At 40.4% G+C, this 27136-nt stretch overlaps 1 protein-coding gene across 16 annotated transcripts in view; it reads left to right on the forward strand.

Moving 5' to 3' along the window:
- nfasca (neurofascin homolog (chicken) a) overlaps window positions 1-27136 on the forward strand; it is a 156428-nt gene that overhangs the window by 104630 nt on the left and 24662 nt on the right. For 8 of the 16 annotated variants that reach the window (XR_014622330.1, XR_014622331.1, XR_014622332.1 and 5 more), the window contains 22 exons: window positions 1884-2054; window positions 2481-2528; window positions 7137-7248; window positions 7589-7773; window positions 7870-8001; window positions 8105-8248; window positions 9029-9140; window positions 9255-9421; window positions 10359-10506; window positions 11721-11845; window positions 13237-13281; window positions 13866-13967; window positions 14586-14783; window positions 15198-15268; window positions 15925-16147; window positions 17725-17840; window positions 17963-18173; window positions 19457-19579; window positions 20141-20314; window positions 20950-20976; window positions 24369-24623; window positions 25249-25371. Coding sequence is in view for 13 of the 16 variants with exons in the window: in XM_084349423.1 (XP_084205549.1) it covers window positions 1884-2054; window positions 2481-2528; window positions 7137-7248; window positions 7589-7773; window positions 7870-8001; window positions 8105-8248; window positions 9029-9140; window positions 9255-9421; window positions 10359-10506; window positions 11721-11845; window positions 13237-13281; window positions 13866-13967; window positions 14586-14783; window positions 15198-15268; window positions 15925-16147; window positions 17725-17840; window positions 17963-18173; window positions 19457-19579; window positions 20141-20314; window positions 20950-20976; window positions 24369-24623; window positions 25249-25371 (3012 nt within the window). In the remaining 3 variants the exon portion in view is untranslated. The remainder of the gene's footprint in view (window positions 1-1883; window positions 2055-2480; window positions 2529-7136; window positions 7249-7588; window positions 7774-7869; window positions 8002-8104; window positions 8249-9028; window positions 9141-9254; window positions 9422-10358; window positions 10507-11720; window positions 11846-13236; window positions 13282-13865; window positions 13968-14585; window positions 14784-15197; window positions 15269-15924; window positions 16148-17724; window positions 17841-17962; window positions 18174-19456; window positions 19580-20140; window positions 20315-20949; window positions 20977-24368; window positions 24624-25248; window positions 25372-27136) is intronic. The other 8 variants (XM_084349429.1, XM_084349422.1, XM_084349418.1 and 5 more) reach the window with 5 other exon arrangements.

The raw sequence follows: 27136 nt of genomic DNA on the forward strand, positions 1-27136 counted from the left end.
GAGGTCTTTGAGGCCGTTTAAGGGACAGAGTTCTGTCCCTCTTCTCATAGCAGTTTCTCTCCAGTGACCTCTATGCTTAATGCTCTAATTAAGTCTTTTATCCCATGTGCTCTTGTGTCTCTCAGTTTCTCTCTATCAGCAGCTTTTAGAAGACGTTTTAGTCTCAAACCACTCTGGCATCCCTTCCTTCTGTCTCACCTTTACACTGTATTGTCCTTACCCCAGTCAGTTTACGCTACAGTGCTGTGTGTGTGCATGTGCATATGTGTGTATGTGTGTAGAACTCATGTCCAGCCAGAAAAGGTCAGGATTACATTTTTAAAACTGTGTAGTAAAGACTTATCAATATCTGAAAATGACCAAATCACAGACAGTGCAGCTTGGTCCTTTAAACTCATGTAACCTCAGTGAATAGCTTATATGACACACACATTTGTCCTTCAGTCATGTCATGTAGCCCAGACACTGTAACATGCCAACGCCTGATTAGGACTGCTGGCCCAGCTGCTGATTGGTCCTGAGGCGCTGTCTTGACGACCATACGGCTCACGTCAGTTGGTGCAGCTACAGAGTGTGGATGATGGTGTGTCTGGACATGTGTGTACTGCAAGTGAACGTTTGCCTATAGCGACTGACACATCAGCCGGGTTATCAGAGCGAACTTGAACAGACGTCCAACTGAGTTGTATGTGAAAAATATAAGACAGTGGTTGGCCTTAAGGGGATCTTCGCTTCTAATTTTAAAAATTATATTTTTTGCCTTTGATAAAAGAAGTGGCATCAGCTGGTGATGGTCGAGTGTGATTTCTTGAAAAACAATCTCTGCTTTGTTTCTCACAAGAACTAAAATCAAGTTAACTGTCACCTCAGCTGATGTGTGTTGTTGAAATCATATCATCTTTATATCAGTGTTGTTTTTGGAATTTCTTACTTTGATACAATACCTTGAAAAATATCAGTATTCAATACAATTGTTGATACCATGGGGAAAAATTGATGCAACATTGAGGGTAAAATATTTTGATTAGATATAAGTATAACACGGCTATAAAATGACAGTGAGATGCAACCTTTCCTTTTTTGGCTAGTAGCAGACAAGAGCAGAAAAACTAAGGTAAAGATTAATATCACACAAAAACATTTGTCTTTACTCTTTAGAGTACGCCTTTAAAAATAGTGTGTGTCAACTGTCGGAGAGAAGAGCGAAACACATTTGGTATCGATACTGAAGAAAATAAGCATTGAAACCGTTTTGAATATTCAGAATCGATGAACCAAGTATTAGGAGACCGATAACCGATATTTGGAGCTGTTATACATTTGCAGTAAAAATAAAAATCTAAATGTCAAAACAATTCTAACCAGTGATCGAATGTAGCTAAATACAATTTTCTCAAGTACTGTACTGTTACTTTGCAGATTCAGTGTTAATAGGCCATTACTTGTGATGTGATAGTGTTGTGGGTAGGACATTGAGTGAGAGCACAGAGGGATGACTACAGACAGACAGAGCTTTGCACTAGAGCCAAAGTATTGCTTTTGTAAATGAACTTATTTTACCAGCAGTCAGACAAAAAACAAAAATGCTGAATATCGTCCGATTATCAGTCTGTCCCTATCAAATATAAATACAAATTCAAAATTTTAAGAAACAAAACTTAAAGGTACAGAAAATAGCATTTCACACTGTGCAATCTATGCTAAACAATTAAACTGCAAATTAGATAATGAATTTTTTATGTTAAAATGGTACTACTAGCCTACTAATGCTGAAGTTTCTATAAGCTACTGAACAAACCAAATGTGTTAATGTGGTTTTCAGTGACCTCTCTTTTCCTTTTTTCCATTTCCCTCTGTCCTGCTCTGTTCTCCTCCTCCTCCAGCTATGACCCCGATACCTCAGGATAAGAGAGTGTCCATGGGTCTGAATGGAGACCTGTACTTCTCCAACGTTTTGGCCAAAGATGCTCACACTGATTACAGCTGCAACGCTCGTTTCCTCTTCACACACACCATCCAGCAGAAGAACCCCTTCACACTCAAAGTTCAGACCAGTGAGTAGACACCACACACACACACACACACACACACACACACACACGACTCACATTCTTCAAACATTCGAGTGTAAGTCAAGATGTAGTCATGTCATTAACAGAGGCCACAGCAGTCACAGTGTGTAAACTCTGTGGTCCTGTTTTCTCTCCATGTGTGCTGTGCATGTTTTAATCACACCGGTCCAACCCAAATGGAATATGACATATCTCTCCATCTAGAGGTGATGTCATGTCATGATGATGTGAACCTTTTGTGTTATTTCCTCAGGTTGCTGCAGCATATAGAGAAGACAATGAAATTATCTTAAATTTATAATAATAATAATTTAATTCTTTTCTTACAGCTTGGTCCAATGTTCAACGGTTCTCGAGTGTGTGTTTGTATGTGGACTGATGAGCCACTGTGTGTGCCTGTGTTTTCAGCGGAGCCGTATAATGACACATCTTACAATGCCACTGACCCCTACGGTGGTGAGTCACTTCCTGTCAGGACAACTCCACTTCCTGTCCACCTCCTCAGTCATGTCCCTCAGTAACATGGCTAGCACACTAACCTGCTAGCTCAGTGACACTAAAGTCATCCACTGGCCTCAGACTGACCTTAGTCACATCTAATTTATACTAATAAATTATACTAATACTCTCTATGGGGGTGTAGAACTGACTGTGTTGTTCCGGGTGGTTGTGTTTATTTAAGGTGGGAGTGATTTTTGTTACTTTTACTTTTGATAGTAAAAAAATCAAAAGTCCCCCCCAAAAAAAAAATCAAAAAATCTGTATATATACAGTATGTCTCCTGGAGTTTATTCTCGTCTGGACAGAAACTGCATTTAGATCATTAAAAAATCACAAAATAACAACTTCTCTTTCTGACCCCAAATTAAATCTTTTGCCGTCAAAATATGTTTTTTGTTCGTCAAATGGTCTGAAAATAATGTTCCAAATTCCAAAATGAAGGGAGAAATTTGCGGTAGTGGGTTGGACTGAAGGAAGACTAAAGGTGTAACACAGAATTGATTGACAATTTATACTATATGCTTTAAATAACAGTCAAACCAGATGGGGTCATTTTTGACCCCAGTGGACAAAAGGTGTATGGCAATTGGGAGGACATTACAAGGGTTTTAAAAAAATATAAAAATGTTTACATCTAATAAAGGTTATAACCTAGACAAGAAAAGATGCACATGAGATTTGTGAGCCTTTTCATTAGAACATGCTTGAAATGTTGCTTCTTACATACTAATCAAATGTTCTCAGATCACTGCAGGGACTCTAGCATTGATAGACTTAATTCATGAAGGTTTGGCTGACTACATTTAGAGATATGGTGTTTGTTTTCTGACGGCCTGTTTTCTTGACTGAATGTTGAACACCGATGAATTTCACATTAAATTACGTACAATATGTCCTAAAATCAGTGTCTTGATTTTCAGTGCTTGTAAGAAATGTTCAGTCATTTCATCATCTCAACATTGCCCATAACTTGATTGAGCCTTGCTGGAGTCAAAATTTTTCAGATTGAAATCCCGAAAAATAGTGAGGGTAGTGTGACCTCATAAGTCATTGGTTAAACTGTGTCTTTCAGCCACTCACTTCCAACACATCAGATACAGCAGCAGCCATAAGCTAAGTATAATTTTGAGGCTATAGCTTAATTTCTCAAAGCTCACCTTTAGCATAGTCATATGAAGAGCAAGAAAAGTCTTAGTTGGGGGTGTTTGGAGTGGTGAGGTGGGTCATTTGTAGGACTTTACTTGAAGAGACTGGGGTTCCTGTCCTGTGTGTGATAAAGTTTCAATTGCTTTTACATTATGTTGTGTAAGTAAGTTAAATTATGTAAATTAGGAATGTAAGTCACGTAACTGGTGTGACTGAAAGTTACTTTGGGTGTTTTCTTTTGGGCGTTTTCCTAACCTAATGAAGCCACAACTCTTTGACAACATTCATAACCGTCCAACAGTCCTATGATGTCATAATACACTAAATGTTTGCCAGCTAGCTTTATTTAAGTTTAGCGGACATTGCATTTTGTGCCTTACTTGACCGCCATTTACATGCAAAAATGCTGCTAGAGGGGGAGGTAGAGCATCATAGTTTGACGAGTTGGGGATGAGAGCACGTTGCAGATTTTTAAGGTGGATACAGACGTTTTTTTAATAGTGCTGAAAATTCTTGTGTCTACATGCAGCATGTTTAAAACTGGCGATTACCTAGATCCAAAGATCCTAGATTTTGTTGTTGTTTTTATTTGTTCCATCATTATTAAATATGTTAATCACTTATGAACATCTCTTAGCACACAATAACTCTCCACTGAAACTACTAATATAACTGACAACAACAGAAATCATTTTTCCTATTCAATCAGTGTAGCATCAGTCAGCTATTCATTAAATATAGAATCTAATTAAATCCAATCCATCATATCCAATATAGGACCAGATGTGACTTCCAATAAAAGGCAAACCAACATCTCTGTGACCCAAATACACTCACTCAGTAGTTTTCCTCTCATTTAGTCCATAATCTGTTTTGCCACCTTTCAAATAATGTTAAGTGATCACATGTAATGAATAAACATACAGTAATTAACACACAGATTACCCTTAATTCAAATATATTGCACAGAGAGAGAATTGATTCTGTGTATTCATTATGCCATACACCTATTGAATGAGCCCATAGCTGGAGGGAACAGATCAGCCAAAGTGGCAGCATATGTGCCATTTGCTGAGCTGGGAGGACATTGGAGCCCGGGGGTAGACGGGCTGTGTCCCTGAGGGAGAAGATGCTCCTTGCAACAGACCAGACCGGCGGCTCTGAGCCCCAGTGGGACTAAAGACACTGCTGAGGCTCCAGCACGTAGGAGGATTAGGTCACATGATGAATATTCAGTCTGCATTCATGTTGCGGTCATTAACAGTCATATATGAGTGGAAAGAAGGTTAGCCGCCTCCTACTTCTGCTCTGAAACACATTTCTGTGTCAGTGTGGGGGAGTGATCACACGCGACCACTCAGACACACACTCTGAACTCTGCTTAATCACTAATCTCTTATAAACACACAGGAGTAAAAACTACAATTTAGTCTTTATTCCTTTGTGGGAGGGGTTTAAAGCTGCAGCCTGCATCATCAGCAGGGTGTTTGCTATGTTGGCCATGCTTCCAGGGTGCTCACTGCATAGCTCCTTCTCTAGTGATTTTCTCTATAAGCACTCTGACATTTGTTACTGCTAACCCTTGATGCCTCGAATTTCTGTATGTTTCCTCCTCTAGTCATTCTTCTTTTATTCCTAGTGTCACTAAGATCACATTCTCCTCACCCAATGCTGTCTGTTTACTAGCCACTGGAGAAGCTAACCTCTAACAGATGCTTTAATCCCATACAGATCTGCATCACAAAGGAGGCTAATGCTAATTTAATCCCACACACTTCTCAACTGGCTGTCGCTCTCTGCTGACTGGATTTTATGTTCAGTGTGTTAAGTGCATTTGTCTTGGGATTGGATCAGACTGTGCAGTATGCAGTGTAGAACTCTAAGTAATAATCAAAGTCAGTAATGTTTTTCAGTCAGTGGTGTAGTTGCAAACAATTATCAGTTGCAATGCATACATTTGGATTTAGTACAAGGTCAGCACAATGCTTTTTGGAGTGCTAAGCAGAATGTTAACCCTCAACCCTTAGAAGAACTCTAAACTCTTTCACTAAAGACATTTTAAGTGGACTTGCTTACATTGAAAATTGTAAAATTGAATCGTAAAAAAAACTGAAATCTGATACAGCAGATGAAGAGTCAGTTCATTTGAAACACTGAAGGGGCTTGAACTGTGTGTTAAGTGGAAGAGCTGATTGTTGCTGAAATGTCTTCATCTGAATTATCAGTTTGTATATAAACACTTAAAACAGTAGAATAGGTTAAGAGTCAGAGCGTAAAGCAGCTGAAATGAGAAAAGCAGTTGAATTGTTATTTGAAAATGAAAAGATTAAAGCAGTCAAAATAAACTACTATACTGTATCTGTTTATAAAGGTGTCTCTTCTATGGCGCAAAAATCACATCAAAACATAACATTTTATTTGATTAGTTACTGTGAATGAGATTAGTTACTGTGAATGAGGTTAGTTACTGTGAATGTAAGAAAATGTGTTGGCCTCTTTACTGATCAAAATGCCACATAGGTTTGGCTCTTGTAGTATGCAAACAAAGACAGCACTTGGCAGTTTGCTCACATCGCAGACTGTGCAGCTGAACTGGCTGTTTGATTCATTTATGCTCAAATGTTTTATTCACAGCTTGTGCTCAAAAGATTGTTCCAATTAACTGACTAACTTTGAATTATTGTATGAAAGTGTATTCATCATGTGTTTACAATAGATCTTTATCATGCCTTCTCCTTTGCAGTCATTTTACTACATGTGTTGATTATAAAAGACCTTACAACCTAGAAGCCAACTCCAAACAACACCATGGTTCTGTTCTAAAGGCTCTGGTTTGGCAAGGCAGCCAGTTACAATTCTAAAACAGCTTATTGCTTTAGCCAAGCCCTACGGGAAGCTTTAACATGAGGTTAAAAACTAATGGCATCAATTACATGACCTTACCTATACTTCAGTTTGATGTTAAACTAATCTCATTACAGCAGAAAAACTGGGAAAGTTTTATCAGCTGCTTTATTTTATCTTTGATGCCAATCTTTTCCATCTCTGTTCCCCTGGCAAGCATAAAGTGAGATCAATGACCCTGTTGTTGTTTCTGCATCTCTTAATGTCTTCCTGTGAGAGAAGCCAGAGGGTGTTAAACCCGTTTACAGGCTGCTTTGGCCTCACAACAGATTGCAGAGAGAGCCAAAGCCTGGCAGAGATGGAACACAGCCACAAGGAAATGATCAGAATAATGGTATTAGATTTATGTGGCCATGCCTACAAAGAGGATGTTTGGCTCCTTGTAGGAAGTGAGTCATGGTACAAAGAAAAACTGTAGTGTTGTTTGTGTGTGTGTGTGTGTGTGTGTGTGTGTGTCTGTGTCTGTGCTTGTGTGTGTAATTGTATTAACTCCTCCTTGTTCCTTGTCTGCAGGCCGTAAAGTAGCAGAGTCCACACCGACCTTCCTTTCACCTTCAGGGAGCGAGAGTTCCAAAATGGTGCTACGAGACGAGCAACTGCTGCTGGAGTGTATCGCTGCTGGACTGTTAGTTCACACACACAAACACACATAGACACACACACACAAGGTACAGGTCAGTAATGGATACTGATGTGATGGCTGTGTCATTTACACAACTGTGATTTAAAAATGATTGCACACACCAACCGCATTCAGTTAATTAATTATTGAGAGAAATGAATAGTGGCTAAATCTGCCAATGTCGATTTGATTTCTGCACAGTGAAGCTGTGAACTTGAACCTGCAGTTTTCCTGCTGATGGAACTAAATGCATCAAATGACAGTAACACCAATAAGCTATTGAGTCATTTACATCAAACTCATGCACTCTCATGCCTCTCCTCTCTCTGTCCTTCCCCAACAGTCCAACACCCACCATCAAGTGGTTTAAGAAGGGCGGGGACCTGCCAGGACGGAAAGTGAAGTTTGAGAACTTCAACAAGACCCTGAAGATTATCAATGTGTCAGAGGAGGATGCTGGGGAGTATGTATGCATGGCCAATAATCAATTAGGCAGCATTCGTCACTCCATCTTTGTTCAGGTTAAAGGTGAGGAGGCTACAATAGCCATGTGTTTGTACAAATATATGAACTTGTGTTTGTGTTTGAGTCCATCATGCTAACCTGACTCCCTGTGTTCTACAGCGGCTCCTTATTGGCTGGACAAACCAACAAACCTGGTGCTAGCCCCGGATGAGAACGGGCGTCTGGTGTGTCGGGCCAACGGCAACCCTAAACCAATTATCCAGTGGCTGATCAACGGACAACCTGTGGACAGTATGTTTAACTGATACTTTTTCAAACTATTCATCTTCATCTAAATTTAGGGCAAAATAGTTTTGAATTTTCATTAAAATGTGTTTTCATCACTGACCCCCAGGCTCTCCCCCCAACCTGAGCAGACAGGTGCTGGGTGACACCATCATCTTTCGTTCTGTGCAGATGGGAAGCAGCGCTGTCTACCAGTGTAACGCCTCCAACCAGCACGGCTATCTGCTGGCCAATGCCTTTGTCAGTGTTCTAGGTGAGAAACAGAGACAGAAGGTTGATTTCTAATTGTAAACAGATTGCTGACTAACACTGACTGGAACTGTTTGGCCTTCTTCTTCATGCTTTAATTTCACCCTTGAACCTGTTTGTGTAGCCCTAAAATCTCTGTGAAGCTAAGAATATGAGGGCTGTGTTGCATGAATACATCAGATTGTTTCTGTAAATCATGAATGAAAGCTGATACAGCTTGCTTTGCCTCTCATCCACACACTTGTCTTATTGTATGAATCTACTCTCTTGTCACTTAATACATTTTGTGTGATCAGGTTTGGATCGCACTGTTAAAAAAAAATTACATATTATGTTTTATCCATGTATACATTTTGAAAAAATGGGAAAATGTTTCCCTTTAATGTCCATAAACTGATATAAACTGTAATTAGTTCAATCAGTTTGACATTTATATATTTTTTATTTAATACAGTTTGTCTCAAATCTTATAGGCCTTTTTCACAGAAGACATGTTGACATGTCACAGTATGAAAAGCAGAGTTATAACTAATAAAATGAATAATGGTTGAATTTGATTCAGTTGCTCCAGTTTCAGGTTCCTGGCGTTGTTCATGATAAATCACTGCCACACTGTCCTGTCTTACTGTCTCACTTACTAAAACAGAGACATCGTTGATGTTATTAGTGACACTTTTTAGTTTTTATGGCACATGAAATTATTGCCAAATCTACTCGATGACAGGCAGAGTCCTTGTAATTGATGAAGTGTTAAAGGTGGGACCTATTCTCTGTCTCTTTGTAGATATGACTCCAAGGATGTTAGGCCCCAAAAACCAGCTGATTAAAGTCATTGAGAACAACCGCACCTTCCTGGACTGTCCCTTCTTTGGTTCCCCTCTGCCAGAGCTACGCTGGTGAGCATCTCATGTTTTCAAGTCACTGAATTCCTAAACCTATACTGTGTTGTTGAATTTACAAGTTCATACTTTCAGTTTTTAGCCCTGACCATGTGTTCTCTACCTGTGTAGGTTTAAGAATGGACAGGGCAGTGGGCTGGATGGCGGTCAGTACCGTGTTTACATCAACGGGACCCTAGAGATCAAACGGGCCCGAGCAGAGGATGAGGGCACCTACACCTGTGTAGCCAACAGCATCCTGGGCACAGCCGAGAACCAGGTCCGCCTGGAGGTCAAAGGTCAGACATTACATCACTGTACTCACACTCATGGGACGCATCCTGTTGACTCATGACTCATCATTCAGACTCACAATGAACCTGAAAGTTAAGGCTAACATTTTGCATCTACACAAGGAGATGTTGATATGACATCATTCTGTAACCATATACCACACCATCATGTGCAACAATCAGCTCCACAGGGTTTACGACTTTTGATGCAGATTCCGACTGCATGTCAGAGCAGTTGGTGAAAGATGAAATATGAAATGATTTCCTTTTCTTGTGCCAAACAGCCTGCACTCCTGGATTACATTCAAAGCTCTTGTGCCTTTAATATCATTGCTTCATCTTCTGTTTACTAAGAGTTACACTTGTATTCAGAATGCATGCACTGTGAACATATCCATCCTAAAAGTCAGGGTAGAACTGAACTGGAAAAAAACAATGAAACAGGTTAACCAATCTGCCACGGCGGTGAGATAACTTTTAATTTTTCATTTAAATGTTTTAATTTAAATTAAACAATTTTTTTCATCCCTGCCTCCCACATAATAATAATAAACTCAATTTTCCCAGTCCAGGAAATGAGGTGTTGCCATACTGCACAGAACAGGTCAGGGTGAACTGTTGGTTGGAAAGCTCAGAACTTTGACATTGGTCCCATTCTTTTTTCTAGAAAAGGAGTTTCTAATGCAAATTAGTTGTTAATCTCACCTCGGAGCAGATTTTGTTTGCTTTTTTCAACAGAAAAAGAAAGAGTTTCAAAGCTGTGTTTTTGTCATATTGAAGTGTTTTGTGTGTGTGGTTGTGCTACATCAGCCTCTATGATGTCAGCCATCAGGCACAGCTTCACCTTTCACTTGGTTTGATTTCCTGGATGGATCTAAATGTGCAACTGTATTTAGTATTTGCGTGTGTGTATGTGTTCCTCTTCAACCTCACTCCAACTTAGAGCGAACTCGTATAGTCCGAGCCCCGGAGCGCCAGTCAGCCATCAGGGGCTCCACGGCTCGCTTTGACTGTAAGGTGAAGTCTGATCCCAGCCTGCCCATCACTGTGGCCTGGACCAAGGACGACAAGCCTCTCCAACTGGGATGGAGGTAACAGCACCTACGCTGACACTAAAACGTTTCTAATGCTCAAGGGCTGCATCTGTTAAACCATCAAAATCATGTCATAGTTCCCCCATCCAAAAAAAGATTGACTAGAGAAATACCTCTGCAGCTGGGAATTAATTCTCACATACCGTGGTGATTATAACATCTATTGCATCAATAAATGTAATTTTAGAATCTTTGCTTTCCCTCTATAGTTACATGGCAGGCTATACTATATGGCCGGCTAGTTTTGTGTAATACAATTCACTTCATGTTCAAAATATTAATATATTTTCAGTCAACTGCAGGTAAGATTACTTTATAGCATAAAATAGAAACATATTTTCTTGAAGAATACATGGTGAGGTATACATACTACATATGCAGTGTTGGGTAGTGTTACTTTGGAAAGTTACATCATAAGATTCCTGCCATTAAATAGTAATGTGTTACATTACAGAGTTTACTACTGAGAAGAGTATTCATGCATTACCAAAAATGAAAACCCATTTGCAATTCCTGACGCATGTTGCTGCTTATATTGTTCAGAGGATGCATGTCTTCCTTTAAATGTCGACTCTACCAACATTGACCAGCATATTCTACGAACCGTAATCTATAACTATAACCTGCAGGCTAATAACAACAGGAATGACAGATGCAATATCCGCTTTGCAGCTCTTTATTAATCTTTTGTTTGATTACAAAGCATAAAATAAAGTACCGGGTCGTATACAACCTAACAAGTTTGTACAACATGTAATTTCTTTTTAAAAAAGGTTGAATTATTTGAAGCACATGTACAGAACAGAGGGTATGTTACCTTACAGGTAGCAGCTGCAGAGCCTTTTGGCTCAGACAGTGAATTTAGCCAAGACGAACAGTTTTAGCAGCTAGAACAAGAAAACGCAGGCTCTTTTACATCTGCAGGTGGCTGCATACTGATTCATCTGCAACTTTCTTTTATTGTGGAGTCAAACAGAACATGGACCTATGGTGACATTCTTAAAGTAAATTCTTACAGTAACAGGAACTAAGTAACGGATTACTTGAATGGCAAAGCCTAATGCATTATGTAACAGAAAAGTAATCAAAATGCAGGGTGTCAGTCATTGAGAGAGAATCTACTTTTAAAGTGTCTGTCATGCACTCTACAGTTCTTATCTTTGAGAATTAGATGTATACCAACAGCTCCTTTCTCTCTGTTTGTCTCCTAGGCTGAGGAAAGACGAGGAGTCGCTGACTATCCCTAATGTGAATGAAGGCGATGAGGGAACGTACACCTGCACTGTTAAATCTGAGATAGACCAGGACTCAGCCTCAGCCCGCCTCACTGTGTTAGGTACACTCACATACAGATCAGTGCTGGAACAGGAATTTCTCTGAGCCCAGTCAGTCCCATAGGTCAAAGTATCTTGTTTTAACTGCAAATTATCCATCAAACAGTTTCCACTTATGTATTTTGCATGGAAAACCTTTCATTGAGAGAAAACTTCTAACTACTGCAGCCAGTTTAATGTATAGAAGTAAAAGTTACTCTGCTATAGTGCTATGAACTACTAAAGTATCATTTGAATTATAAGGAAGGAAAAGTAGGAAGTCGTATGTTATGTTAAGTTACCAGCCAGCACTTCAAGGTTGCATATCATTCCCTCTCTGACATACACAGATACACACACACACACACACACACACACACACACACACACGCACACACACACGCACACACACACCTACGCACACACCTTAATGCTTTATATTTTCTTATTTAGATCATCTTAGATATTTACAGTAGCTGTCCTCAGTTTGTTCCTGACACTGTCCTATTTTTCAGCTCTATGCCTCCAAATGGAAATCATGCATGTGTTATTGTTGCTACAGTTTACTAAAATACTTACCTAGCTTAGCTTTAACTCTACTGACTCTCGTAGATTCAACAGTTTGCATGCATCTTACTGTAAGTACTGTAGGTCTGTGTAGAAAGTGCTGTAGTGGAGCTCTACTGTAGACTCAGTTTGAACATCCTGTGTGAACATTGCTTTGACATTTGAGACTTTTGCAATGGCAGTAAGTCACAGGAAAAGCCAATGTATACTTGTACTTGGGGAGTACTACTGCATATGTGAAAAAACATGTATGAAGCCTTTGGTGGCTCCAGAGGAAGCTGAATGTAATCTGAAAAACTTCATCCACTGGTGTCACTCAGTGACCTAATTGTATTGTGAGTAAGGTAGGCGCCAGGTTTTAAAAAGCCTAAGTCTATTGCACTCCTGTAACACTGTTGGACTCATTATGGACAGTTTTTAAACAAGTGATGCAGCAGGACCAGGGATATTGCCTTTTTTAGTCCACGCCTTATTTTCCCTTTTCAAAACCTGGCACCTACATTACCCATAATGCAACTAGCCAGTGCTGTAGTATACCCCAAGACCTGTGAACACACTTTAATTGTGTAAAAACCCTTTAAAGAAGAGTTGACTTTTTGTCTTGGAGAATGAGAAACTGGCTTAGATTAGTGTCTCAGATCTAACCATCAGTGCAGAAGTCTCAATGGTAAATATGATGATTACATGATTGTCTCAAACTGGAGTTGCTGAAACTGACTTACATTAACACGGTGTGTACTAAATGACATGTTAACCATGGTGCTCCCTCGCTGTTGATTGACTGGTAGACTAACCTGCAAACTCTAACCTTTATACCCACTTCCTGGTCCCTGACCCCGCCCCACAGAGGAAGCCTCCCTCAACCCCTCAGTCTCTAGTGCCTTGCCTCCAGGTAACACACGGTGGAAACCTTTCTTTAATCCTTTTTCTTTTCTTTCCTGTTGATTTAGTCCTCTTATTGTTTTATTTTTTTTCTCTGCTTCTCTCTCAAGTTGTGCCTGTTATATCAGAATATTTAGATTAAAACACTGTTATAATGGATATTATTTCATCATGTACCCAAAATGATATTTTTCTCCATGTGTTTGAGAGAAAATCCTGTTTTTAATGCACAATGGATTTTGATATGCATGCATTACAATCCATCATTTCATCTCACAATGTTTGTCCCAATTGTTCATAATGTCCAGTTCGGTCCATAAATCCAACTCATTCCAAGTTGTTTATATGTTACTTTTAAAAATTTTTTTTTTAATAATTTCTTAAGTGAAAATGTTGATTTTGAACTCAGCTGTGTTTCATTTGGAGGCTCTGTTAGGTGTAACTAAATCTAGTAGCATGCAGAGAATGAATGAGACTTCAGGTTCACTATGAGTGACGTGTTTTGCAGCATGCCTCTTTTTGCATGTGTCTGCTTGTAGAGTGCAGTAAGTGTTTGCCATGTGTAAAATGAGTTTATTTCCTGTTTATCTGCAGACCGTCCTGACCCCCCCATGGATCTAGATCTATCAGACCCAGCTGCCCGCAGCGTTCGACTCACCTGGATCCCAGGAAATGACCACAGAAGCCCAATCACACGTCAGTGTACACACACTAATATAACTGTATTCTCTCACATCCCCTTGATATCTCTGAAGGATTATATCACACATTTTTCAGAATCATGTCTTGTGTTGAAGGGATACTCTGAGCTATATTTGTGTGTAATAGGCCTCGCTTTCACTCACTCCTCATCTCCTAACACAGCATTTACAGTAAGTGCAACGTTTAGGGAGATTGTGTGCGTAAAGGAGAGCTAGAAAGGTGAAGTGGTAGAGTTTGTTTCAGGTCACCAAGCTCAAGAAAAAAATGATAATGTACTGTAGCTGAAATAGAAATACTCATTAAAATGTGCCTCATTTCTTCAGTAATAAGGCCACAGTCTATCAGAGAAATATGATTTTGAGGCCTATTACTCACAGAAATGATCATTATAATCTGTATTTATAGGAAGGTTTTTAAAATTAATGCATTAGGGTCATTAAGAGAAGATGAGGAGGTGAAATTACTTTATACCAGAATACATGAAGCCACAACTGCAGGTGGTTCATCACAGGATCAAGTACTGACTTAGAGAACCTGCTGAACCCGTCTCATTTCCACAGCTTTCACAGGAAGTGGTCTGCCTTTTCTCATGCAAGTTGTGTGTCTCTGCAGAGTTCCTGGTCCAGTTCGAGGAGGACCGCTGGGAGCCAGGCAGGTGGCAGGACCTGTCCACTTACCCTGGAGATCTCAACTCAGTCATCCTGCAGCTCGCCCCCTTTGTCAACTACCAGTTCAGGGTAATTGCCATCAACTCAGTGGGCCAGAGTCAGCCCAGCCGCCCCTCACCACGATACAAGACCAGCGGAGCTGGTGAGGGACACCACACACACTCATCTGAAGACATATGTGTGTTGAAAGGCTTATAATGATGTATTTGGTTTTAAGCTTATGTTTTTATATCTTCTTTTCTGCGGCCGGTTTAACATAGTTTCAACCTACTTAACATGAAAACTGTGACTTTGTTCATTCAGTGCCCCGACTCTTAACTAGCTTCAAAAATAAATTATTTAAAAATATGTTGGTGAGCAGATAAGATAACTCTGACCTGTGAGGTGGTAGATGTTTGATTTTGGAAAAACAGTACAGTTTTTCAAAATAAGCTGGAGAACATTCTAGAAGCCACAAGACAGACAGCTTCAGGTCATAGCTCTGTACATTTGGACACTGGGTCTGTTGGAGTGTTGCAGTGTTTGACTTAAGATCTTATTTTGATGTTAAAACAAGCCCCAGATGCCATTCCCAGAGGTCTTCGAGGATGGGGCTCCAAGAAGGACAATATGGAGATCACTTGGGAGGTAAGACATGTACAGGGGAACACATTACATCTTGTAAATAAAATTCAGGGACTGTTAAACATTACTGTAAAAGAGAGAAAATACAATCTGAAAGTAGTTGGAATACTGTACTGAGGCCATGTATGTATACTTATTTTTCATGTTTTTTCTCTAAAATTTCATAATTACATTGATTCAATTAAATACATTTTGAACTTAAGAAAATTGCTTTGGTTTTTAAACAAGTGATGCAGCAGGACCAGGGATATTGCCTTTTTTAGTCCACACCTTATTTTCCCTTTTCAAAACCTGGCACCTACATTACCCATAATGCAACTAGCCAGTGCTGTAGTATACCCCAAGACCTGTAAACACACTTTAATGTGTAAAATTGGCCTTTAAAGAAGAGTTGACTTTTTGTCTTGGAAACCTTACATAAGGTGCTTTTAGCCTCCTGGATGACTTCTCTGATACAAACTTCAGGAATGGCCCAAAAAAGAAGCATGAATACAAACTGCTCTCTACACCAAAACAAAAAACGTCCACTACTGGTCGAGAACAAACTAAAACCTTTTACAAGATTTGACCTTTTTAATGATGAAAGACGTTCCTCCAGGCTAAAATGACAATTCATCTTGTTGGTCAATGGGTATTCACATTGAGCTTTTTGTTCCCAGCCTCTGCTTGATCTTGAGAGAAATGGTCCAAACCTGCACTACAACGTGTGGTCGAGACGGAAGGACTCAGGGGAGGAGTGGAGTAATGTGACCACGGTGGGGTCCAAACATGTCATCCACAACACAGAAACCTACGTGCCTTATGAGATCAAAATCCAGGCCAGGAATGAGTTTGGAGCAGGACCTGAGTCCAATGTGGTCATTGGGTACTCTGGAGAGGACAGTAAGTAGATACATACGAGATATCAGTTTGTGAAATAAAATACCAACATTGATCTTTGTTGATGAAGGTTCTCAGTCATCCAGGTCATGGTAACTCTAAGTGCTGTATCATAGGCAACTGGACTTGTTTCAATTTGTTGAAGACATTTTACCTCTCATCCAAGCCGCTTCTTCAGTTCTAACTAACTGGTTGTTAAGCCGTCTGGGGAGAGAACTTAAAGGAGACAAATCATTCCTTTGAGGACAACAATGTAAACATCTTGTCCAGAGAAGACAGGTGGTTTGAAAGAGGAGTAAAATAATCCATCTATGTCAAACTGGAATGACTGACTTTGAACAGAGGAGGTGGTCTAAGACATTACTTATCACCCACCTACAATGCTGTACTGAGTTCTCTCCCCACACAGCTTAAAGGAATAGTTCACTCTAAAACGAAATTCAGTCATTATCGACTCACCCTCATGCTGATGAGAAGTCCGGTGTAGTTTCTTATTCCTCAAATTGCAGCTGGAGACCCGCGGGGTACCCTCCTGCAGCAAAAATCCATATAACAGGTCCATAAAACTACACAAACACTTTGTAATATTCCTCCATACTGCGCGTCCGCTGCAATCCAAGTGTCCTGAAGTGGCGACATCCAGACAAGATCAACAGAACTCGCGAAACCCTGCTGTGAGTTTCAAAGTTTCAAATCACTAGTGCAGGCAGATCCTTCTTGTGTTTGTGTGTCGCTCGGTCGCTCACAGCTGGATGTAAATACCGGTGTGTATCTATCAAGAGTTCTGTTGATTTTGTCCGGCGTGGCTTCAGTAATGCAAGCGGGTGCAAGGGAGACTCGTGTGCACGCGGGAGCATGCCCGAAAAATGTACTTAATGAGGTCGTTTCGAGTAAACTCTGGATGTCGCCACTTCAGGACACTTTGATTGCAAAGTTTTTGTGTAGTTTTATGGACCCTCTGTCTAGGGCACCATTTACGCTCATTATATGGATTATTGCTGCCGGAGGGTACCCCGCAGGTCTCCAGCTGCACTTTAAGGAATAAGAAACTACTCACACCTAGGCTCACCCAGCCCTAACGACCCACATGAAGGCTGGTTGGGTCAACAAGTCCACAAGTGACCCTAACGACTCTGAAACTCAGAGCTCACACGTGTCCTTAACGACTCTGTAAGGACACTCCCACACAGAGTTTAAAAGCCTGCAGCTCCTCCAGCTAGTTAGAACTGAAGAAGCCTCTTGGATGAGAGGTGAAACATCTTCAACAAACTGAAACAAGTCCAGTTGCCTACGATACAGCACTTAGAAGAAACACTGATCTGTGGACTAAGGCTGATAGATATTTTGTTTCAACGCTGTTCAGGCTTACAAAACGTAAATCCTCTCAAGTGAATCAGCAGCTGTTTCAGTTTATCTATGAATCTTGTATCCTTCCCTATCAAATAAGCCATAAATAAATAATAGATTACAATTACTGCCATGTAACGAGAACGCTGCTAAGGGAATTTGTTGTTATTCCAGCTCAAACAGAATCAAACCTTTCCAACTATTTACACACTGTGTCCCTTTTGTGCGTTCAGAGCCCACCGATGCTCCCACTGACCTGCGGGTTTCAAAGGTCGACAGCACCAAGGCGAATGTCCACTGGAAGCCTGTGGCTCTGAACTCAGTCCAGGGAGAGTTCAAGGAGTACAGAGTGAGTCTGGCTGTATTTTCAAAAATGGAACTGACAGCTGAGTTGATCTAAAAAATATTTCTGAAAGTTTCTTTAGTTTAATCTCCTCACTGTCTTACCCACCTTTCCCTTCTGCCTCCTAGCTGTACTACTGGCGTGAGTCGAGTCTGGTTGCAGGTCTGGTGGTCAGTAAGGAGAAGAAGACCAAAGGTTTCTTCAGCACTGTGGCTGAGCCATCAGGGATCCTCAGCGACCTGGTGCCCTACTCTAAATACAAGATGTTCATGGTTGTGGCCAACAGCCGCTTTGAGAGTCCACCGAGCAACAGTGTGGAATTCACCACCAAGGAGGGAGGTGAGGATACACCCAGACACAGGTCAAATATTATTTAAGGAAGGGCTGACATCTCATGGAGCTTCATAAAAGTGCTCTCAGCCAAAGGTAGCATTTTCATCAGTGACGTGGGATTCTGGCACACATTTTTTACTATGCTCAACCAGAAAACCTTATCAACAAGTATCGATGAATGACATACGAGTTTCTACAAGAACATATTGACTAGTATTCAGGTGTACTGCTTGCTGCCATCTTTGTGGAGTGGAGTGTAATTGGATTAACAAATGGTATTTAATGCAAGGTAACAGACTGAGAGCCTGTCAATGAAGTGAACAAGTCACCTTCCCTTTAACACTTACACAATTTGAGATGAACTGATATTTATAAATCTGGACACACTGCAGATGTAAAATGCTCTTTTGAGACTATAATTTCTTGTAGGGATAAAGCATTGAATGCATTTTGAAGGGTATTTTGGCACTATTGGACAATGATGGAAGGTAACTAAGTACACTGAGTATTGTACTTTAATTCATTTGGTACTTGTACATATGCCTGCACTTTACTTGAGTTCTTTATGCATATACTCTGCTAAAATTCAGAGGCAAATCTAATACTTTTTACTTCTTATGTTGACAACTTTAGTTCTAGTACCTTTCAAGATTTAGTTTAAAGATACAAAATATAATCAACAAATAAAATATTATGGGATATTAGATAAGGAACATTTTCTATTAATACCCAAAGGGAAATTCACAAGCTACCCAGCAGATAGATTTTATCAAGCAGTTAAATCTTTACCAGCTTAGTGAACACATTAATGCATCAGTAATTTTACTGTAAAAGTTTACACAGACATTTTTTCTGAAATATACTATTCTGCATAATTAGTACTTTTACATTTGTTACTGTGAGTATATTTTGATGCCAATATTTTTGTACTTTAACAGGGTACTTCTACACTGTAGTATTGTTACTTTTTCTTAAGTACAAAATCGGAGTCTGAGTACTTCTTTAACGTCTGCTTGGACTAGATTTTTATGGAGCCAGAAAATGTTTTGTGCCAGCATCTAGTGACCATCAAGTGGTACTGCATTATAATGCCCCAGCTTTCAGCCATGGTCGAACAAGCTCAGGCAAAATACAATTCTCTTCTCCTCTGCCCTGGACCCCTCTGCAGTTTCTTCTGTCTACTTATTGTTTGTGTGATATTGTATGTGCCTGTGTGTGTATGTGTGTGTGTGTGTGTGTGTGTGTGTGTGTGTGTGTGTGTGTGTGTGTGTGTGTGTGTGTGTTTGCAGTGCCAGATGCTCCAAAGTTCTTCGGGATAAACCGTAGAGGTTTTGACACCATCCACCTCGAATGGGACAAACCTCTTGAGCCCAACGGCCTTCTGGTTGGATACCAGTTAAAATACCAAACAGGTGAGCAGTTCTGATTTGCCAAACCATAAGTATTCACGCATATACTGTATATTAACTGTCAAACCTTGAGACAGTAAGCATTTTATTTACTTGGCGCTTCCACTATTTGTTTTTGTTTTTATTTGAGTATACTGTCTTTAGACCACACATCTTTACAACAGAGAAACAACAGGGCAGCATGAATGGACACACAATAAGACAGGTTTGACCCAGACCAGTTCAACTATGTTATCTTAACCACTTGATTGGAAATGACAGTGGAGGTGAATGCACTCACAATGTCCATTGTAATCAGCCACTGTGTTGTACAAACACAAGTTGATATATGCACAGTTGCGATGTGTGAAGTATAAAAGAGGAACCAGGAAGTAGCTCCAAAGCTGCTAATGGACTTTGGAGAAAGTTTGGGTAATAACTGGGTGTTTAGTAAAAATGTGTCAGTCCAAAGGAATAACTGTGAGGAGGAAACTCAGCAATCTGCTGCACCATACGATGATCTGATAACAAACCAACCATCTGTCTTTTTATCTCATCCTTTCTTCTATGAATGTATGTGCGTAGTCAATGGCACCAGATTGGGTCGTCCCCAGTTGGAGACTTTCCTTCCTAATGAAACAGAGTTCACCCTCCGCCTGCCCGACCGATCTATCCGCTACAAGTTCTTCCTGTCAGCGCTTACCCAGGTGGGAGCAGGGGAAGTCTTTGCTCAGGAGTCCCCACACTTCACCAATGAAGGTGAGTGTTTCTACATTTGACCATTGGTTGGCCAAAAAATCTCACCTCCAGTGCCTCCAAAGAAATATTTTTCATGTTCAAGGTAAAAATGCATCTGAAACACTAAAACTCTCCACGGAAACCAAGGTTTACAATGGGATGAACTGCCTGAGCAATTAACTTGCTTCCTTGTTTAACAGTGGATTATTTTTTTCACACACACACACACACACACACACTCACACTCACACTCACACACACACACACACACACACACACACACACACACACACACACACACACACACACACACACTCACACACACACACACAGACGATGAGTTGAAGATCAGAATACACAAGTGACTTTCTGGCCTCTCATGTTATCAACTTTCTTACACATTTGAGTGACAGAAATCTGCTGGTTGGTACACTGTCACAGGTAAAAGCACACCTTACAGGTTGTTTTAAACGGTTGGTTCACCTAAATTTAGAAAACTTCTGAGGTATCTAGCCACTCTGGACAGATTGTATGGTGAGATTAGATTAGAAGTGATAATGTGTTGAACTGACCTTTCAGCCGCTGTTGTTGTCCCTCTCTGTCTTTTTTCACACCTCTCCTCTCTCTCCTGTCTCCCCTTCTTTTTGTGTCGGCAGAAAACTTTACTGATGCTACAGGTCTAGGTAATGGGGAATGAGAAGCACAGTGTGTCTGCCTGTCACCTTTCCCCACCCCCTCCTTCATATTTATCTCTTTATCTGTTCATCCTAACACTAAGCAGCAGCACAGTCCACCGTCATTATATTGTCCACTAACATGCAGTTCTACCACCCCCATGCAGCTCACACTGGAGGGCAGCAGAGGGAGCTGCTGAGCTAGTTTTAACCCCATTGGGTTTAGATATTACTGTACACCCTTGCTGGGGTAGATAGAGGGCTTCCAGCATTCATATAAAAGACGATATAAGTTTGCCTTATATGGTTGGATTTAACATAAGCAGTAAATTATTGTTACATGAACATTAAGACATGCAGTATGTTAACATATACAAGACCTGCATATGGTACACCGCAAGAAGCTGTTCCACATCCCAATGTTCAACCTGCTCAAGCAGGTTAGCAGAGCTCAAGCTATTAAATTGACTTTGTCAATGAGGAATGAGGCACAATCCATATTCCAAATCCTGCTATCCCGATCTTCTAAAATAAGGTTTTAACACCACAAAGACCATTATCACAAAACTATTAACGGTTGTAAAACTACATAAGATCTGCAAAAGATCTGATAAAACAATACTGACTTATCTTTGTAACAGATTAATGTTTTGTTTCCAATTTAAATCAGTTTTAAAATGTCAAATATAATCACAAAAGCCCATTTACAACCCAGCCCATTAGGAAGATTTTCTTACTCTGACCCAGCGACTGTGAACATCTATAATGATATGAATCAGACAAAAGACCATCCTGTGTTTTTGGACTGAACTGCTGTCTACACTGTTTTTATTTCTTTCCTCATCTCTCCATCTTTCCTCTGTGTGTAAAGCTGCTGTTTGTCTGCTGCTGTGTGCTGTCAGGGATTGAAGAAGCCCTCTCTACATGCTGAGGGCATCACAGGCCTTAAATACAGTGGTTCCCTCTATGATTCACATGTTTAATGAATGGCATACACAGCCCTCTTAAAGGAAAACGTGTGCTAAATCTTTTGTATCATAGTCTTCATGGTCAGGACTCACACCCTGACAATGGTTGTAGAATCTTCCTTTAAGCTGTTTGAATTCATGTTGACCTTTAACCTCTGATTTCTGAACCAATCCCTGATGGCGCACCTTTACAATGCAATCTCACAGCATCACTGCCTCTTCCTGTCTGCAACAAGAGACAAGTTAGCCTTGTGTAGCATCTTATGTATTTCTAAGGTTTCTCAGTCATTGTCACTGAATACAATGTCATGATGACACTACTGCTTTGTGTGTGTGTATGTGTGTGCGTGCGCACGTGCGTGCGTGTGTGTGGGATGGGAGGAGATGCACGTCCTTGCATCAGAATGTCAAAACAGCCAAACATTTTAATGAATGATGCGACTTGATGAGTGTGCTGAGGATGACAAATCAGTGGTTGGGTTACGTACTCACTCACTGGCTTGATCATCTTGCTTCTGAGCTTTTTTCGAAAAGTCATGTCACTCTGCCATCTTCATCCATTGTATCTGTTCACCTGCTCAGTTGTACATACAATACTGGGGATTGCAGGTAAGGTGGCTTGTAGCTTTGGGCTGAACTGGCCTATCCCACTGGGCTGTAATGGCCCCCGAACATGCTGATGTTTTCATCATTCCGTCCTACTTTTTTTTCCTCCCCTCGCACGGTGGTTTCAGGGCATGCTTGGCATCCAGCCTGGTGATACAAGCATGATGGCTGGGTTAGGGTTGTTGTACGGAGGAAATGTTTGTGGTGGGGGCGTCAGTAGTGGGACCCTTCACTGGCTGGAGACCTCAACTTCAAGGTACAGTAAGAGTGATTTCATGTGGAAATCAGTGAAAAAAGATGTGCTGGCTCCCAACCTCTGGGGGGCAACATAGTGTCACAAAAGTCAAAAAGATTTTTAAGGCTTGGGCTGGATGCAGTTTTTCAACACCAATGCCACAGTGCCACTGTCATTCCTGAGTTTTGCTACAGATTCCAAAGTTTTATCGACACCTGCTTCAGGATATAAACAACTTTGTCTCTCAAAACCGATTAATTTAAAAAAGAGGCCATACTTCTTAAATGGATGAGTGTTTACTGTTGTTTCAACACAAGCAACTTATTTTAGAAACTTAAAATGACTTGAGGTTCTTTGTAAAAGGAACTATCTAATCCAGCATTTAACAAAAAAGACCAAGTACCTGAAAAATAATGTGATTTGGTCGGTACTGAAAAAGTATTAGGGTCTCATACCAAGCCTGAGCACACAACTGCTCTGACGTTTCTAGCAAGCCCTCCATCTGTATGGCAAAATACTATAAACCAAATAAAAGACTTAGCTCATAGATGGTTAAATATCAGGCAAGTACAAGTGCTGTAATGGTAGTTTCCACTGTAAAGACAGACACTTGATGAAATGGGATGTTAACACTATGTATATGTGTTGTATTTCACCCTCAGTGAAAGGGGTCTGTAAATGTATTGCATGAGGTCCTATAGAGGAAATTGTCAAGTAACTTTAGTTTAGTCAAGTGGCACTGCAGAAATGTAGTATGTTGGGGGACTTGTGAGAGACAGATTAAAGAAAAAGAATGGCAGCAGCAGAGGTTGAGACGTCTCAACTTTTAGTTTGGAAAAATGCTGGATTCATCTTTTTCCATAAAGAAACAAATAATATCTTTGACCGACTCTGGCTTTGTTAAAACTTTGCAGTCTTAAGGTAAAAGCTGATGTAACCACAAAAGAATATCAGAGGTTAATCTCTCGGCATGTACCAAATCAAATTGATTTTCTGTTACTCTGTCCACCAAAAAAAGACATCATCTTAAGTTGATGAAGATTCTCAGTCATCCAGGTCATGGTAATTCTAACTGCTGTATCAACACAGGAGGGCCAACTCCTCAGGTCAAGACTCTGCTGTCCACTTACATCTGAAGGAGACAAATCATTCCTTTGAGGACAACAATGTAAACATCTTGTCCAGAGAAGACAGATGGTTTGGAAGAGGAGTAAAAGAATCCATATACCGATACTTGGTTAAATAAGGTTACTAGTTTGAGGTGTGACAGTCATGTTGTAATATCGGCATTTGTCCTCTTGGTGGCAGTGGCATCTAAGTCTATGCAGGACAATAATGAGGCGTGTGTCGATCCCAACAGAGTTGAGATGGAAAACTCAAATGAACATTGTGATCATTTATTGACAAATGATGACCTCAGGTGTCAGGCGAGTGATGTGCACGCTGAAGAGTACTGCTTGTGGGGAATTCATTGTGTGTTTAAGCTCAGACCTTCATTGACTTTCTCCTGTGTGTCAATGTGTGTCTTCCTGTTTGATGTTCCTGCTGGCTTGTCTTTAACCCTTTTCTCTCTCCCACCTCCTCCCTTGTAGTCGAGCTTACCGACGCCTCTGTGGCTTCAGCTTTCACTCCTACTCCTACTCCTCTCGCTCCTCTTCCTCCTACTACCATCGCTCCTACAACCATTCGTACTTCAGCTCCTACCACTCCGGCAACTACTCCTTCTACTACTACTACTACTACTACCACTACTCCTTCTACTACCACCACCACAACAACTGAGGCGACTACTACCGCCACACCTCCTGTGCCGGTCACCACCAAGCATACTGATCAGAACATGTTGGGTACATGCTGTTGTCCCATTGTGGTTTTTACTGTCTGTTATAGTTGACCATGAATGGCACTTCATGGATATCAAAAGACAGTTGCCTTCTCCCACCTGACGAAACAGGAAACTACATCAGGGCTGCATTCTGATAAGCTGTGCTGTACCTGCTGTAAGAAAAGTGGGGAATTACTTCAGAATATTGGGATGTAGCCATAAAAAACTTCCTGGTCAGGAAGTGAGAATCCAAACTATTTTTAATTAAATGGATTTTGATAACTGTTAAGATCATGAGTACCCTTCCACACCATAGAGTCGCCTATTTTAAGTGATGAGGTTTGTGATTTTGTTAGTTTATCATTTTCTTTGTTTTTTAGGCTCTTTTTAGTCCACTCTTAACCAGAAGTAAACATTGCAACTGAAAAATCCTCTTGTGGGTGAATTTTCGGTCCATGAGCATGTTGAATTTACTCCTGATTTTGAGCAGACCATGATCAAAACAGTAATTTTTGTAGGAAGACTCCCTTAGTGTTAGCACCATGCATAGGTCTAAATGAAGCCCTGTGTGTGGTTGTTGTAACTGTGCCCTCTTTGCCCTTTGCTCCTAACCTTTAACCCTTTACCCCTGACCCCCCCTTGTGTAGTGCCCCCTAGGCGGGGGATCTGGAATCTGACGGTGGTGCCTAACAGTAACTACGCTAACGTCAGCTGGAGACACAACTTCCCGGCCGGCAGCAGCGAGTTTGTGCTAGAGTTCACACTGGACAGTAAGAAACCAGACCAAGCCCAGCTTGAGCAATCGAAAAACCTAAAGCTAGATCTGAGCTCAATTATTAGAGTCAATCAACCAGAAGGGTGATATATTAATGCTGTTGCAATGCTTATACTGAGCACAAAGAGTAGGAGCAGACAAAGGGCATTATTTCAGAGAGCAGGCAAAAAAGATGTTTTAAAATAGATCTACATTTTTTGTAAATCAATGGGACACTATATAAGAGTCCATTCAACTCTACAAGTTTGGCTTGATCTCTGAGGTGGGGATGCCCAAACTTTTTCTCTTGGAAGGCCAACACTGAAACTTAATGGTGGGTCACAGGACAAAAGCAAACTCTTATTGTGTTGTCATGATGCAAGAATAGTACTAGGATCCTAAGTTCCCACAATTTAATGACTTCCTCTGCCCACCATGCTCACATTATTTGAATCTGTTTTTCTTTTTGTCAGATTGCAGATAAAATAAATTAATAATTTGTGACTTAGTGTAACGTTGCACTGAACCGACAGAGAACTATCGAATACTCCTTAGTTCCCATCAGCCACAAAGTATTGAAGCATCTTTCAACTCACTCACTCTTTTAATATCCAGGCCCTCAAATTCACTGTTTGATTCAGTCTCACGACTTCATCAACACTGTTTCCACAGTGTGTACACATGTTCGCTATATCAACTTTATGAAGCCACAATTTGCCAAATTCTATGGACTTCTGCCAAGTGGCAAAACCAACCTGATTAATCAGTCCCTCTAGGATTTGGCGGGTTTCTTGAGGATTGTCGGCATCTAAAATGCCTGAATTCATGGCAGCTTTTATAGAAATCGCATTTCCTGTTGTGGTGTTTTTTAAAGGCAATTTTTTAAAATGAAATTAGAAGTAGTTGAAAAGTTATGAAAATTAAGTTTTCTGCTTCAGCATGTCATTTTAAAGTAAATGTTGATGACCCAAATATAATGGATGTAGTATGATAAAATTGGTGTTGACATTGGTTTCCTATCAACCTTGCTCACATATGGTCAACAAAAAATTGGTGTAAATTCCTTCAAATTGTTACATAGAGCCCCTTTAAAGCAACATTATGTAACTGTTTTACCTTATAATAACAGCTTAGGAATCATGTTGATGGTACAGTGTCTTGTAACATGGTGAACTGTGTCTCTGTCACTTGTCTCTGCACTATCTAACTTCAGTGAGAGGGTTCACAGTGTGGAGAGGGATCATAGTGTTACATACATGTTTACAGCAAGATACAAGTTTTCAAGTCATGATATTGTCATGACCTAATATAATGTTTTGTTTATAGTTAGCACCTAACTATAAATAGTTAGCACCTAATTTCAATGTCTTTGAAATTGTTACAGACCTGGGATTTGTATTTACCACAGTGGTGTTGCGCACAAAATGACAATTTCTACATAATGTTGCTTTAAACTAACTCCTATTCATTCTTTGAGCACTTGCAATAGATTTTGCTGCAACAGCCTCTGTCACAGTGATTTGTCTTGTCTGTTGTCCAGGCGTTTTAGCCAGAAAAGCACTAGAATTGTGTTTGTAAATCGATGACTTTTAATGTTGCAGTTTACCTGCACTTTCAGGTCAGGGAATTGCTCCGCACAATCTTTAGCAGTAATTTTTGTGGGTAAATGTGAGAGGTTTGAGTCACACATGTCTGCATCATCAATACCTGAAAAAAGGGTTTGGTGACACACATGTATGTTGTAATGCTATGATTGGTGAAAATAGCAGGAAACTATGATG

The sequence above is a fragment of the Pagrus pagrus genome, assembly GCF_965226575.1.
Source record: "Pagrus pagrus genome assembly, chromosome: 3".
Lineage (NCBI taxonomy): Eukaryota > Metazoa > Chordata > Actinopteri > Spariformes > Sparidae > Pagrus > Pagrus pagrus.